This window comes from Artemia franciscana, chromosome 10 (genome assembly GCF_032884065.1).
Source record: "Artemia franciscana chromosome 10, ASM3288406v1, whole genome shotgun sequence".
In the NCBI taxonomy this organism is placed as follows: Eukaryota; Metazoa; Arthropoda; class Branchiopoda; order Anostraca; family Artemiidae; genus Artemia; species Artemia franciscana.
In genome coordinates, this window is record NC_088872.1 from 9,123,842 (window position 1) to 9,140,792 (window position 16,951).

The following is a 16,951-nucleotide window of genomic DNA, read 5'->3' on the forward strand; positions in this document are numbered from 1 at the left end:
CTTAGTGCTAATCCTTACTTTCAATTGAAATCATTTTTTCATGTTTATTTTTTCTTTTTTTTTATAGTAATGCTAGAAATTCCCGCATCCTTTTCATTAAATTTCTCTTCCCCCATGAACATATTCCTCCAAGGAAAGATCCTCCCACATAGCCCCCTCCACTTAACCCCACCCCAAAACCAAAAAAAAATCCCCCGAAAACGTCTGTACACCTCCCAATAGCCATACTGGATGTAAACACTGGTCAAAGTTTGTAACTTGCAGCCCCTCCTCCAGGGACTGTGGGGTATAAAGTCATCCCCAAAGACATTATTCTAATGGTTTTCGACTATGCGGAACAAAATGGCTATCTCAAAATTTTGACCCGTTGACTTTGGGAAAAAATGAGCGTGCTAGGGGGCCTAGGTGCCCTCCAGTTTTTTGGTCACTTAAAAAGGGCACTAGAACTTTTCATTTCCGTTAGAATGAGCCCTCTTGCGACATTCTAGGACCACTTGGTTAATACAATGACCCCAGGAAAAAAAACACTCACCCGTGATCTGTGAGGTTTGAACCCTCGTTAATACCTCGCTCTTTACACTACATCGTAAGTTTTGTCCCAATTCTTTAAGAATGACCTTTGAATCAGAAAGGCCGTAGAATAAATAGTTGAAATTACTGAAAAATACTTTAGCATAAAGAGTGAGGTATTTATCTCCTCCTAAATACCTCGCTCTTTATGATAAAGTATTTTTAGAGCCCCTCATATGCGTAATAGTCTCTGTTCGTTTAAAGTTTCAATGCTGCTCCTTACTTTCAATTGAAAAAACGTTTCATGTTTATTTTTTCATTTTTTTTTTTTATAGTAATGCTAGAAAATCTTGCACCCTTTTCATTGAATGTTTCTTCTCCCATGACCTATTCCTCCAAGGAAAGATCCTCCCACATAGCCCTCTCCCCTCAACCCCACCCCTAAAGCAAAAAATTCAATAACTTGCAGCCCCTCCCCCAGGGATTGTGGGGGAGTAAGTCATTCCCAAAGACACAGTTATTATGGTTTTCGACTATGCGGAACAAAATGGCTATCTCAAAATTTTGATCAGTTGACTTTGGGAAAAAATGAGCGTGGGAGGGGGCCTAGGTGCCCTCCAATTTTTTTGGTCACTTAAAAGGGCACTAGAACTTTTCATTTCCGTTAGAGAGCCCTCTTGCAACATTGTAGGACCACTTGGTCGATACGTTGAATAAAACAAGAGGTACTATATCTACACTACCTCTTCTGCTACTACTAATACTAGTATTAAGGCTAAGGGTATTAATGAGACATATTCAGAGAATATTTGGGGAATGTTAAATTAATTCGGAAAACGCTTTATGTGTGCAGGCTATCAAGCGGCCGTATAAACAGTACATCAAGAATAGCATAGAGCATTAGGTTGAAACTTTCAGAGCATTTTCAGGGTTATTAATTTGAAACTACTAGGACATGAGGAAGTGATGTTGTACGAGACCAAAAAGGCACAATGTGAATGCCATTACTTCTTACTACTAATGCTGCTACTACTATTGCTAATACTACTCCTGTTGCTCCTACTATTACTTCACATAGGGTATCGAGAATAAATTGTATAGGGTATAGCTTATACCCTAGCAAAGGTATGAAGTAGGCACTTTCGTAAAAAGTTTATATTGCTTTAAAACTAAATCAAAAGGCATCATGTGTAAGCTGGTTGCCAAGAATCAGAACCGAGGTTTTATAATTGTGATTGGGAATTCCACAACGGCAGTCAAAAAATGACTTGTCAATTTTGGCTGGGTTCATATATTTTAATGTTCTACAGTTTGCAATTCAGCGATCTCGAATTCATTTTAACGAACTTCTTTATTCCATTGACGATTCTCATCAGGTTTGTCAGTTAAAAACGCCTTTTAATGATGAGTTTTGTCAGTTCTGTTATCTTTCCACGTTTTACTTCCTCGACATTCTCAATTTTTAAACTAAACTGTTTTGATTATTACTATTTTCATCAAAACGGATTAGCTCCGGTTACGCTATTTGTAAATATTATGGGCCAAAGGTCAAAGTAATTTCCCTTGGAGATTGTTTTTAACGCCATTCTGTATATTGACGCGAAGATAATCGTTTTGACTAAATGTTTGATAAGCAAAACAGTAGCATACGTAATTTATTGTAATTTTTCTGATATTGTAATAAATGATAGTGTATTAGTCGTTATAACAAATTAATAATAATCATGGTACGTTTTTATATGCCGTAATTATAATATGTTCTAGCATAGATAATTTGTTGATCAGTTTAATAAATCTTTCATATCAGACTTGGGCCTCATTAACCGAAATCCATATGACACAATAAGCTTGGTTAATAGACTTAGATTTGGTAAGAATAAACAAGAATAAAATTGTTGATGACATTTATTTCACAATTGACTAATATCTAAACCATAATGTAGCCACACGTTTAAAAAAAAATTAAAACAGTATAAATGATTTGTGTTGTAGCATCCTAAATACCCTTCCTTTCTTCGCTCAAGTTGACTTACATAAGAAAAGACCAGCACAAGGCAGACAAAAAGAAATAGGTACGGATTGCCATGATTACGCTTGAATTGATACCAAATGTGTAAATGCTTGTGAGTACCATAAACATGGGAGATCACACTATTTCAAAGATGGCACTCGTAAGATGGTTTTCGTATAGCATGCCAAAAAATGTCAATTTTTACTGTTTCGTTTAAATAGGTTAGTTCTGATTGTGTTATTCGTAAGTTTTATGTATATCAGGATAAAGTAATTTCTCTTAGAGATTGTTTTTAACGCCCTTCTGTGTATTGACGTGAAGATAATCATTTTGACTAAGAAAAGTCATTTTGACTCTTGACTAATGTATCAGTAATTATAGTAAATCAATAATAATTATATTACGTTGTTATATATCGTAATTATAATATTTTGCAGCAGAGGTAATATGCTGATCAGTTTTTCAGTCTTTCACATTTTGACTTCTGCCTCACTAAGAGAAATCCAGATGACACAAAAAGCTTGGTCTTCAGACTTGTGCTCGGAATGCTACTTAAGCAAATAAAATCGCTGATGACATTTTATTTCACAATCGACTAACACATGAACCATACTATAGCCATACCTTTTAAATAATAAAACAGCATCAATAATTTATGTTATAATATCCTAAATATCCTTCTTTTCTTCGCTCAAATTGACTTGTATAAGAACAGACCAGCACAAGGCAGACAAAAAGAAATAGATCCGGAACGCCATGAGTACGCTTGAATTGATCCCAAATGTGTAAATGCTTGTAAGCACCATAAATACGGCAGATCGTACAATTTCACAGATGGCACTCATAGGGTGGTTGTCGTAGATCATACCAATAGATGTCAACGAAAATAAGAAATAAAGAGAAAATCCTATTATCTGGATGGTCGTCAACAGCTGTAAAATAAAATAAATAAATAAATAAGAGTCTGATTCTAAGATTATAGCCACAGACAAAAGATATGTGGTAGAGATATCCAAATGAGCAATATTTTGGTAGCCAATAAATTTGATGCTTGTGGTAATGGTTGCTGCTAGAAACAAGTTTATTCAGAACAACGGGGCGACAGATTTAAATATAGCTTACGAAAAATCACATGTTTTCTTCTGGATACTTATGGTTATTAAGACAAGCCTCGTTAGAGATCGGTATTACATGCCATTTGTCTGTGATTATTGACAAGCTTTTAAAGGAACGACTATTTATGTTATTCAAAACAACCAAGCAAAGTCGTTATGTGTGCTTCAGCTAGTATATCCAACTGAAAGCAGAATTCATTCAAACTTCCTGAAAAATTTTGTCTGCAAGAAAAATGGATTTTTATCTCAGATCTGAATCATTGACGATTTAAATATTTGAACACCTTCTAGAGAGACGATTTTTCTCGATGAGAGACGATTCTCATCTGATTCTTCTCGAGAGACACCATTGTGCCAGCTGGACGAGCATATTCAAAATGCAGGCAGACAAGGCAGTAAAAAAATCCTTTAAGAATAGGAAGGGGAAAGGAAAACTTATTTAGTAGATTAAGGAGGGAGACAGACACCTGAAGACAGTTTTTAGCGGCTGACGGAACATCAGATTTCAAAGCAAATTTGACTCTTGTCAAAACATAGCGTAAAATTGAAACTGAGAGCACAAAAGAGAGAAATCGATAATTATTTCAACCATTTACACAAGTTTTTTTCTGTGTAATTTTTGGATCGTAAAAAAAAATAATGGAAAATCTATACTGAATATATTCCAAAAATACCATATTCCTAAATTATAGCCAAACCGAGTACACAGGAGGGTTCAAAACAACGAGTACGGGGTTAGTGGCGTGACTCTGTAAGCTTAGCCAGAGTCAACCCAGCTCTAAATGGGTACCTGGAAAAATCTGGGGAAGGTAAACAGGAAGGGTGTGCGAAAGCACAGGATGGCTGGCCCCCAACCCCCCATTGCACTTCCTGGCTGAAGGGCCAAGAAACGGAGATCAGCACCGCCGGTACGGACTGTAAAGTCTAATGCCGTATCCTTTACCTTTTTTTTCTTCTCTCTGATAGGGTAATGAGCTGGGAATGCTTAAGAAGAAAGTGATATGGGAGTTTACCTTGACCATAGATAATTCTTAGTGTTCGCTTCAGAACCGTCTATATTGAATAATATTGGGAAGTAGTTAAGCCAAAATGCAAAAATAGATAAGAATATTCAAGAAAAGGACGGATGAAACTTCATACGCGGATCAAACTAACTTCTATAGTCTGTGTTTACTTAAAATCTAATTTATGACTGGATTCTTCAAAATCCATATGACCAAAAATAAACAGTACTCCGGTGGTGTTTTGTCTATAAGCAAACTGCTATTTTCTTAAGTAAAACGTACTAGCCTTCAATATCCCACATCAAAAGGGATTTGTTGAAATTCAGAAAAAAGTTAATGTATGACAGAGTGGCCAATGAGTATATTATCACTTGAACCAGGCTTAAATGAGTTCAGATCACTTTTGTTATTAAAGAAAACGATATTGACCTTTAAAATCCCGCATTTTTTCTGATCAGATAAAATAGTTTAAACCTGACTTCAATTTCAAAGCAGTACAATTTAGACTAGAACTGGTTTATTTTAAGTCAGTACTATCATGATTTGAAGGTTCAATGAGCCCCATCAAAACCATTGGGAAATAATTCAGAAAAGTATTATTTTTTCTAAGTTCTTATAGTTACAAAATTAGAAAAAAAACAGTTGAAATTACATTGCTTTCTTGGGTAAAAAGCAGCAGCCTTAGAGATCCCACATGCAATCTGATTGGTTGAAAATTTGAAAAAAGGGAAATGTGTCCCATAGCGGCCAATGATCACCGTAATCACTTTAACCCAGCTAAACGAGTTAATATCACATCTGTTTCTTGGGAAAATGTCCCAAGTTTAGGCTGATTAGTCAAAAGTCTTGAAACAGGGGTTGAATTAATGCAAGTCGTCAGTGAGCACCTTCACAATTTGCAGATTAATAAGCTCCATCGTCACAGATTGAAATGATGTTTAGAAGAAAATAGCTCTTTTTTAATTCTAAAGAAAACAGTTCAAAATAGGGATGAAACCTTTTAATTCACAGTGAAAAGATGTAAAATTATTTAACTGGATATTTCGAACACATATACAGTGTTCATCATCAGCAGTAAAACAAAAAGACATGAATAAAAACAAAAAAAAATTAAACCTAATAAACTAATTACATATAGTTTATTGCTCTTATTTTTTTTTCAATGCAACAGCGGAAGCGAATCTCTTTGACCTTTTCGGTTCCGGTTAATTAGATTTATCTGACATATTACGTGGACAGAGGTTATAGCTCTTAGGTGAGGTGATATTTACTTTATATTACCTCAGTAAATTATCATAAATTGAGTTCCAAATTCAGCTGTATCTCTGTTTACGGAATTATTCTTGAATAACAGTTTTTTAATTTCGATTGTTTCTCTGAAAATTTGCTTTCTAACCTTGGTCCCTAGAAATCAAAGAAACATTTTCAAACAAAATAAAAGGATTTGGAAAATTATAGATATGTTCCGAGAGGGCCGACGTGAAATCTTCAGGTTTGGTATTTTGCTTTAAAGACGATGAAAAAGAATTATGATGTTGTAGCAATCTCATTTTTAATTTCTCATTAGTACGTCCCACATAAGAACTTCCACAAGTACATGCAATTTTATAAGCCCCACTTTGTTGCTCTACGGAAGTCTGTTTACTGAAAGATGAAAAAACGTACAAAAAACTTTCTTTTGACCCGACGGACTCATACACAAGAAGTTTAAGAACGAGTTAAAGAGTTTGAAGGAAGAAGGGAAGATGACACCTCAACTTTTCTACAAATTCTTACCAAGAAGTTCTTTGTGCCCTAAATTATATGGACTTCCAAAGATACATAAGCCAAATCTGCCATTACGACCAATTGTTGCGAGTACAAAGTCACCAACAAGTACTCTGAGTAAGTGGTTAGTGTCATTATCTAAAACAACTCATGTCTACACAAATTTCTTACATTAAGAATTCGTCAGAACTTGTAAAACAAAACTAAAAGAAGTGAAGATTTCTTCAAATTCTATAATTTCAAGTTTCGACATAGTGTCAATGTATACGAGCATTGATGTAAAAGCCGCAGAAATTCTTCTTGAAAGAAAGATACTAAGAAATTTGGACTTAATTAGTGGTGAAACAGTTTTGGAAGTCGGTGTAATAATGAATTTAGTTAGGTTGTGCAACACACTCTCTTATTTTTTTTCAATTCAGAGGGGGGTTTTTGAACAAGTAAATGGTTTACCCATGGGGGCCCCTTTAAGTCCTTTATTATCAAATTGATCTGTAGAAAATATTGAAATAATAGCGTTAGATTCATATTTTTTTAAACATAAATTTTGGGGAGATATATGGATGACATAATTTCAATATGGAATTATTCGGTATAGGAATTAAAAAGTTTTTTTAGAATATCTTAATTTTTGGGGAGGTGATTTAAAATTTACAATAGAATTAGAAGAGGATAATAATCTTCCTTTTCTGGATGTTCTTCTTTTAAAAAATGAAAATAGTCTGGATTTTAAGATTTACAGAAAACCGATTTTTGCTAACAATAACAGATTTTTTTCGTTTTTCTCCGATAATGCTCGCCAAGTAAAAATTGGTTTAATCGTATCTTTAACTGACCGCATTTTTAGAATTTGCTCTCCAAAATTCATTGAGGAGGAATTATTGTCGTTAAAAGAGATTTTAATAAGTAACCATTATCCGGGTTGGTTAATTGACCAGACTTTTTCGGAAAGAAGGAAAAAATTTCTAGGATTTTCTGACAATATTCTGGAAACAACAGAAAAGAAAGATATTTTTTGTTCTCTATCATATGTTCCAGGGTTGAGTGAAAAACTTAAAAAAAAATTTACAAAATAATGGCTAAAAGGTAGCTTTAAGAGGTAGTAATACTTTGGCTAGTTTTTTAAATTCTGGAAAGGATCAGACTTCCGTAGAGCAACAAAGTGGGGTTTATAAAATCCCATGTACTTGTGGAAGCTCTTATGAGGGACGTACTAACCGGAACTTAAAAATGAGATTGCTACAACATCATAATTCTATTTCATCATCTTTAAAGCAAAATACCAAACCTGAAGATTTCACGTCGGCCCTCTCAGAACATATCTATAATTTACAAATCCTTTTATTTTGTTTGAAAATGTTTCTTTGATTTCTAGGGACCAATGTTTAAAGCAAATTTTCAGGGAAACAATCGAAATTAAAAAAAAATTATTCAAGAATAATTCCATAAACAGAGATACAGGTGAATTCGGATTGAACTCAATTTATGACAATTTACTGAGGTCAAATAAAGTAAATATCACATCACCTAAGAGCTATGACCTCTGTCCACGTAATATGTCAGATAAATCTAATGAACCAGAACCGAAAAGGTTAAAGAGATTTGCCTCGGCTGTTGCATTGAAAAAAATAAGAGCAATAAACTATATGCAATTAGATTATTAGGTGTAAATTTTGTTTATTTTTATTCATGTCTTTTTGCTTTACTGCTGATGATGAACACTGTATATGTGTTCGAAATATCCAGTTAAATAATTTTATATCTGTTCACTGTCAATTAAAAGGTTTATCCCTATTTTGAACTGTTTTACTTTTGTCATGGAAAGGCAGTGTGGTCTTAGAAGTTATCTTTTTTTATTCTACTTTAGAATTGCTTTTCAGGTATTATTTTTGTATTTCTCTATCCTAGATTATTTTTTTCTAATTAACTACATTGTTTTAAGGAAGACACCATTACTCGAGTAAACCCTTATCCGATCGAGGTTGAGAAGCCATGAAATTTGACACCAGGGGATTTTTTTTGTGATCAAAATTGCACTTTTATATACAGGAAGTTTTGGTTTTAAACACATTTAAGTGTCAAGCACATTTTTTTCCGTCCATCTTAGGTCGATTCACACCTGAAAACCCTGATTTTTTAAGGGATTTTCTTTTGTTTTTATTCAAAATTAAAAAGTCTTTACCAAATTTTTTAAGTGTTGAAACGATGAGCTGTAAAAGTAAATCACCCAAATAAATAGTTAAATTTGACCACACTTTTCGCCCATGACTTTCAAACATTCATAACATGTCTATTCACAAAGACATATATACCTTCAAATCAAAGCTACAGTTTCTTAAGCTGTTTGATCGTGCACATTTTATAGCTTTTGACAACTTAACCCTGAATATCTAAAAATAGTGAATCCATTCATTTCAAATGTATAGTAATTTCAATATCTTAAAACTTTCAGGAACGTCGATTTTTAATAACCAAAGTAACTTTTTAACTTATGCAATCCGTTGTAAATCCAAAATCAAACCAAGTTAAATATGAAACAAATGTTTTTTGTTGTTTCCTTAAAAAAGCGGAAAAATGCCCCCCCCCCAAAGGCAATATTATAATTAACACCACTAAAAACACTTACTTTTACTAATTCAAAAATACCCTTGTTTTTGGTCATTCTTTACTTAATTTTAAATCTAATCTCTTAAAAAGTCACTAGAAAAACTCTTAAAACAGTTAGAAAATTTAAAAGATGAGCAAGACTTATAATTCAGATAATCAGTCCAGGCAATTTTAATCTAGTCTCTTAGGGACTTCAAGGGAGTGTCAACAGTAGGGAGCTGTAATTTCTCTTCTGTTTAGGTTTCATTTCTTTCTTTAATTTTCTTTGTTTTTTTTTATTTTTCATTGTAATTTCTGTTGGGTTTACGTTTCTTCATTTTTGGTTTTATATTTGATCTTCACTTTTCGTGAAAAAAAAGATTAGTGTTCTTAATAAGGCTATGATAAAACTCATTTTTTGATATGTTTTTGATATGTCTTTTTATATGTCTTTTTATATTTTGATATGTTTTATATGTTATGATATGTTTTTTTGATATGTTTCCATACCTTGACGCTGCCAGCAAACATTTCATAAGCAGGGATCATAATCAAGAAATGGAGAAGAGCGTAATACTTCTGCCAAGCTGGAATTTCAATGTGAAGTTTCTTTCTTGGCTTCACCTAAAAATGAATTTAGTTATAAGTCACAAAAACCCCTGAAAGACAAGGTTTAATACAAATTATGCTAAAACCACAGCAAAAATGGTGTTAAGACCATAGCCCAAAATATGCAATCATAGCTAAAAAATGAATCAAGAAATGGAGAAGAGCGTAACACTTCTGCCAAGCTAGAATTTCAATGTGAAGTTTCTTTCTTGGCTTCACCTAAAAATGAATTTAGTTATAAGTCACAAAAACCCCTGAAAGACAAGGTTTAACACAAATTATGCTAAAACCACAGCAAAAATGGTGTTAAGACCATAGCCCAAAATATGTAATCATAGTTAAAAATGAATCAAGAAATGGAGAAGAGCGTAATACTTCTGCCAAGCTGGAATTTCAATGTGAAGTTTCTTTCTTGGCTTCACCTAAAAATTAATTTAGTTGTAAATCACAAAAACCCCTGAAAGACAAGGTTTAACACAAATTATGCTAAAACCACAGCAAAAATGGTGATAAGGCCATAGCCCAAAATATGCAATCATATCTAAAAATTGAATTAAGAAATGGAGAAGAACGTAGTACTTCTGCCAAGCAGGAATTTCAATGTGAAGTTTCTTTCTTGGCTTCACCTAAAAATTAATTTAGTTGTAAATCACAAAAACCCCTGAAAGACAAGGCTTAACACAAATTAGGCTAAAACCACAGCAAAAATGATGATAAAACCATAGCCCAAAATATGCAATCATATCTAAAAATTGAATCAAGAAAGGGAGAAGAACGTAATACTTTTGCCAAGCTGGAATTCCAATGTGAAGTTTCTTTCTTGGCTTCACCTAAAAATTAATTTAGTTGTAAATCACAAAAACCCCTGAAAGACAAGGTTTAACACAAATTAGGCTAAAACCACAGCAAAAATGGCGATAAAACCATAGCCCAAAATATGCAATCATATCTAAAAATTGAATCAAGAAATGGAGAAGAACGTTATACTTCTGCCAAGCTGGAATTTCAACGTGAATTTTCTTTCTTGGCTTCACCCAAAAATGAATTTAGATGTAAATCACAAAAACACATGAAAAACAAGGTTTAGCACAATGATGCTAAAACCACAGAAAAATGGTGATAAAACCATAGCCCAAAATATGCAACCGTAGCTAAAAATTGAATCAAGAAATGGAGAAGAGTGTAATACTTCTGCCAAGCTGGAATTTCAATGTGAAGTTTCTTTCTAGCCTTCACCCAAAAATGAATTTAGTTGTAAATCACAAAAACACATGAAAGACGAGGTTTAGCACAAATTATGCTAAAACCGTGATGAAGCCATAGCCCAAAATATGAAAAAATAGCTAAAAATTTAAAGCCTTAGAAATAATCTGGAGTTTATCGTTTGGCTTTGCTTAAAAATAAATATAATTATAAAATGCAAAAAAAAAGCATTGCAAATTTTTTTTACAGTAATTTTGACTACAGGAACAGTGGAAAATTTTGATATAGTTGCAAACAAATTATGCAGCCACAGCTAAAAATCAAAACCACGGCTACTTAGTTTTCTTTTAAAAAAGCATAGCTTTAAAAAAAAAAAAAAAAAAAAAAATGAACAAAAATAGAAACTGTTAACTTTCATTCTTTTCTTTTATGTTTAGGAAACATCAAAATCTTTAAGCCTGATGAATAAAACTGTAATTAAAATAGATTTTTAATTGTTTTATTTTGACAATTTTGGGGAGATTTTATTTCGAAGATTTTGTAACCTGCTTTTATATAAATATAAAATAGTTTATATAATTTAATTTAAATTATTTATTGTAAACTCATCTCATTCCATTCAAATATAATGTACTGTTTGTTTGGCTCCTTTTTAATATCAGAAAAACTTGGAGGAAAGCTACCCTTCCCCTGTCCAGGCCTAGAATCGAGGATCAAACAATTAGACAGAGGATCAAACCCCCTCTATGCATCACAAATTATATTTTTACTTTTTATACATAATTTGATTTGGTACAAAACCATCATGCTGCTAAATCCTCTTCTGTTTTATAACAGTCTAATGCGATCATTCACCTTCGCAGTATGCTTCGTAGTATTGTTCATCAATGTGGAAAATTGTGTCACTCTTCAGTTCTGTAGTCACGGCAATGGAATCATATGAATAAGAAGTCTGATTTCTCAGACAGCTCATTTAACTCTAATTACAAAATTTGAGATAGTTTTATGCATGAACAAAATTAATATAGATTAAGAAACTGCATTGAAACATAATTACATCTCTATCGTATGGGTTAAACGAAATCTGTTTTAGGATCTGTGAATTATTAAAATAATGAATATTGTTTTAGTATGATGCATTATGTTCATGAAATGGATTGATTAGATGTGACTGCTTTATCGATAAAGAACTGCAGTTACTGTAAGAGTAGGGTCTTCAAGGGGTGGGGGAAGACTAAATCCCTAATGAATTTTTTTCACTATGGAAATTTATCACAATTTAAATTTTTCTTTGTTTTATAACTGGAAAATTTTATCTCGAAAATTATTAGGATTAATTTTCTCAAATGAATAAAAAATTTAAATTTAAAAAAGAATATGCTACCTAAACATATGTGAAAATATGTATACAATAAAACCAAGAAACGGCGTCTTCCACCTACCAATGCTGTCTTTTACTCCAACGAACTATCTTATTTATTTGCAGTAGTACCACATTTTACAAAACATGCAGTGAAAAGGAGAGAATTCAAACATTTATTTTTTTTTAGTCCCGAGCCAGGATTAAAATGTTGCGCGTGTCTCTCCCGTACAAAATTGAGAAGTGTAATTTTCTCAGTTTGTACTGTCAAAGTGCATTTGGAATTTAGGAAAACTAATTTTTTTTTCAACATCTTTTTTCATTCCTTTTATTTGCAAATGGTCCAATGAAATATATTGACAATCAATCAAATAAACCAACTTTGTACCGAACAGATCTATTTAGTTTTTAGTTCTGGACGTTTTAGAATTAATGCATGTTTTGATCTTGGCTCTCCGCACATAAATAATTAAAACGAAATTTTTTAGGCTAAATGGCATTTTCATAGTTTTAATCGGAATATTTTGAGAAAAAATGACCGAGGGAGGAGGCCTAGTTACCCTCCAATTTTTTGATTACTTAAAAAGGCAAATATAACGTATAAATCTTTACGAACGTTTTAATAAGTAAAAAATATACGTAACTTGCGAATTAAATTACGTAGTGAACTTCTATATTCGTATGTTTTTATTGCGTATATGAGGGGCTCACCCCTCGTCAATACCTCACTCTTTATATTAAAGCTTAAATTTTGTCCCAATTCCTTAAGAATGACTCCTGAATCACAAAAGCCGTAGATTAAATAGTTGAAATTACTAAAAATACTTTAGCGTAAAGAGCGAGGTATTACGAGGAGGTAAACCCCTCATATTCTGTTTGTTCTGTTCATCGTTCTGTTCGTTTAAAGTTTGAATTTCGCTCTTTACGTTTTGCGAATTCCTTTGGTTTTTCATAATATAGTAAAGGAAAAAGAGAAGGACTTTACAGAAAAAGAGGGGAAATAGAAACTAAGAAGAGACAGGTATTGAAATAGAAATAGAAAGAATAACAAAACACTTAAAAAAAAAAATAAATAGAATTTTCCAATTTTAAAATTCTAACAACCAACACGCAGGGCAACTTTTTTAAGGATTTTATTTTAGTCTCTTGACATCTTTATCTCTTGACATCTTGATCCTTTAACAGCATAAATGGCACTGCAGCCCTGTGGATTGTTGGAAAGGGCGGCAATGCTACATTTTCATCAAAATTTTTAAAATTTTTCAAAATTTTTCATTGTAAGTTGAAATTCAAATTTCGAGCTAACTTATGTTCATCTTAAGTTGACGCTTGCTGTTCTTTTTTTGTGGAAAACTCTTGGTTTTCAATTTAATCAATGAAACAAAGACAGTATTTTACACAAAAAGAGAAAGAAAAATTAATTAAGAGAAAAAAACTTTTTTGCAAGCTGATCAAAGGTCGATCCATCTCCTGATTCTCTGTTTTCAGCCGGGAGTGCAATGGGTGGTTGCGGGCAAACCATCCGACGCTTCCCGTGTTTTTCTCCCAGATTTCTCCGGGTATCCACTAACAGCCAGGTCGACCCTGGCTGAGCTTACAGAGTCACGCCATTGACCCCCGTTCAAAACCGAATAAACAGCGACATCAGAACTCGAATCCCTCTTCTCAGGATTCCAAGTCCAGTACGCTAACCACTTGGCTAGGATGAAAAAGAGATATAATCCTTAAAAAAAACATAGGACGAAGTTGAAATTATATACAAATTTTAAATATTACCAAAATTTGTATTTACATAAATTTTGGTAACATGTAAATAAAACGGATTTGTATGTGTTGTTTTAAAGTTTATCAAAGAATAGCAAAAATAGTTTTACATCAGGGAAAGTAGAAAGATCTCCAGTCCATTTGGTTCCTTTACTCCATCCAGGTCCTTTGAAGATCACTGAGAACTTATCTGACCAGCTGTCTGTTTGTAATACTTTGTCAAAAATCGCTTTGTAGTAAAACACCTGAAAAAGTTGGTATATTGTCGATTATCCTACCAGAGAAAAATTAGTTAACCAAATCTGTGCTTGGAAATCGTGATAATAAGAAGTGTTCAAAAGCCTTAAAGTTAATTCTGTACCTATCAAAAATACTTAATGCTAAAAAACAAACACTCACATACAAAAAAAGACTAAACATTACATACACATAATAGTGTCAATTTTCAATGTCAATGAAAATTGTTGTTTTCAATGTTGTTTTTTAGTTGTCATTAGTGATAGAGATAATATTATGCGGAATTTTAGAAAGCTTAAAGGCTCTCATAAAAGTGTCAGTTATGATTTACCTCGTGACCTAGCGTGTCGCCCCAAAGAACTTTTAGCGTACGGGTATAGTTTACGCACTTCTGCTACTCCGCTATTAAAAGTGACTGAAACCAGAGTTATTTCGAAAGAGATTAACATTAGGCTTGAAGCTAAGAAAAATTCGAAAGCGAAGAACAGGACACGAGTAGAGGATACCTGATTTGATCCGTTTAAGATATCTATTAGTGCGTCTAATGCGATTATCCCTTCAGTTGAAAATGAAAATTTATTTTTGTTGTTTATTTGCCTTATATTATTTCGTCTGGTTCCTTCCTTTGTTTTTATTATTTTTTTGGTCTATTTATTGTTATATTCATTATAATATGGTAATGCTCCTGCGTGTGTGTGTATTGATCTTCAAATAAATCCATCGACAATCCCTCTTCCTTATTTTTGTTTAGGTCTTAGTGTTTTCTAGTTTTTCTTTATTTCTTTTTGCTTTTCTTTCCCTGCTTTTTTTACTTATCCTTGCCTCTATTATATTACTTTTTGTTTTTCTTTTTTCTTATATTCTTTCCTCTCCGCTATTCCTTATTTCAGATTCAACTGTTTCGGCTTTTCTTTTTTGTTTTTCAGTTTCATGTGTGTATAAGAATGAGTTCAGCGTTACCTCTGTATAGATGCCATAGCTCTGCTATGATGTTGACAACCTTTGGTCTGGTGGGCTTGGTCGCGGAGCGGATCTGCCATCCACCGTAAGTAAAGGTGACCAGGTTGGTATCAACTCTTTGGGTGAGCGTTTAGTTGAATCACAAAATAATCCTTTAGATATTGAAAGTATAGTTAATAATTCAAGAACTGGAAGCAGAAATCAGAAGAATAATGATTCTAATTCGGCTAGTAAAAGTAGGTACGTTTCGCAATTAAATGGTTTTGCCTCCTCTAAACGAGACGATATTTTCTCTGTGCTTCACCTTAACATTCAGGGACTTTGCTCTTCTTTTGATGAGCTGAAACGGATTGTTACTGGCGAAACTCCTGATGTTATTGGATTATGTGAAACTTTCCTGGACTCAAATAAGAATATCCTTTTAGATATTCCAGGATATAGGATGGAGAGGCTGAACAGGAAACAGATTGAAAGAGGTGACCTTACCCTTTATGTCGCTGATCAACTTGCACATAATGTCCATAGTGATTTGAGCAGAAATGAGGAAGGAATCTTTGAATCCCTTTTTATTGAGATTAAGTCAGTGAGTAAGTATTTAGCTGTGGGTTTGGTTTATAGGTCCCCCACTGGATCTATTCCTTCGTTTATGAAAATTCCGGAAGAAGTTTTGGACTCAGTCCAAAAGCATCCCTGTGAACTAATTCTTATGGGCGATTTCAACCTCAACCTGCTGGATCAAAATTCTGCTTCAGATATAGATTTTTTGTCGGCGATGCTCTCAACGGGAACTCTACCTTCAGTTTGTATACCAACCTGAGTTACTGACACGCATGTATCTCTTATTGTAATATTTTTTTCTCACTAGATGCCTTAGATAATTCGGTGCTGGTTAGTGATATTTCTGATATATCAAGCGCAGCATATAGCATCACCGTGTAATCTCCCATTTTTTGTTATATTGATACTGAGCTAAGTCTACTTAATTCTCGTCTGACAAATCAGCCATGGGATAGTTTGATTTATGAATCGGATTTTAACCGCTCTTTTGATTTCTTGTATGATTTACTGAAAGAAGGAATCCTGGAAGTTTGCAATCATGGTCCAACGCCCCATACTTCGAAAAGGATAGCACCACTGAATCCATGGATGAGTTCAGGTCACAATAAAAGCTGGAAAAGGAAAAATTATTTGCGGAAGCTTCACAAGACTTCATCATCTGTAGCTCATCACGAACGATTCAAGGTCTATAGGGGTATAATTAATTCTTTGCGTCGGAAGGCTAAGTTTCAGCATTATTATAGGAATTTCTGAATGTGGAAAGGATGTTAGGAAGACATGGTATTTAATTGATTCAGTTCTTAGACCTACATCCCCTCTGCCTTCAGGTCCAGCAATACTGATAATCGATGGTAAAACCGTTCAAGGAGAAGTAGACGTTCAGCTAGAGCTGACTTCTTATTTTACTAATATAGGGAAAACAGCTGCTTCCTCAGCAAGCTCTGTAACTTTTCGTTGCGATTTCAGAGCCTATCTTGGACCCTCATGCTTAAAGTCAATGGTCTTGAACTCTGTTTCTGAATTTGAGGTAGCTCGTATAGTAAATACTCTTAAAGGATCATCGTCTTCAGGACCAGATAAAATTCCTAAAAAGTTTTATCCGTGCCATTCTGCCAGCTATTCTTTCACCATTGACTATGTTTGTCAATCTGTCGTTCGAGAAACAAATTTTCCCTGAACCTCTTAAGCGAGTTAAGGATATCGTGCTGTATAAAGGCGGTTCTCGGAGTGACGCTGCTAATTATAGGCCGATTTCTCTCCTATCTGTTTT

The 16,951-nt window shown here is 33.5% G+C and overlaps 1 protein-coding gene across 2 annotated transcripts in view; it reads right to left on the bottom strand.

Annotated features, from left to right (window-relative positions):
* Positions 1 to 3,087: 3,087 nt before the first annotated feature.
* The window catches only part of LOC136031747 (alkylglycerol monooxygenase-like), a 64,771-nt gene continuing 50,907 nt past the window's right edge, over positions 3,088 to 16,951 (bottom strand). For both annotated transcript variants that reach the window (XM_065711475.1, XM_065711474.1), the window contains exons 8-10: positions 14,037 to 14,171; positions 9,501 to 9,614; positions 3,088 to 3,453 (exon numbers count right to left, since the gene is read on the bottom strand). In XM_065711475.1, coding sequence (XP_065567547.1) covers positions 3,190 to 3,453; positions 9,501 to 9,614; positions 14,037 to 14,171 — 513 coding nt within the window. In that variant the 3' untranslated portion in view covers positions 3,088 to 3,189. The remainder of the gene's footprint in view (positions 3,454 to 9,500; positions 9,615 to 14,036; positions 14,172 to 16,951) is intronic.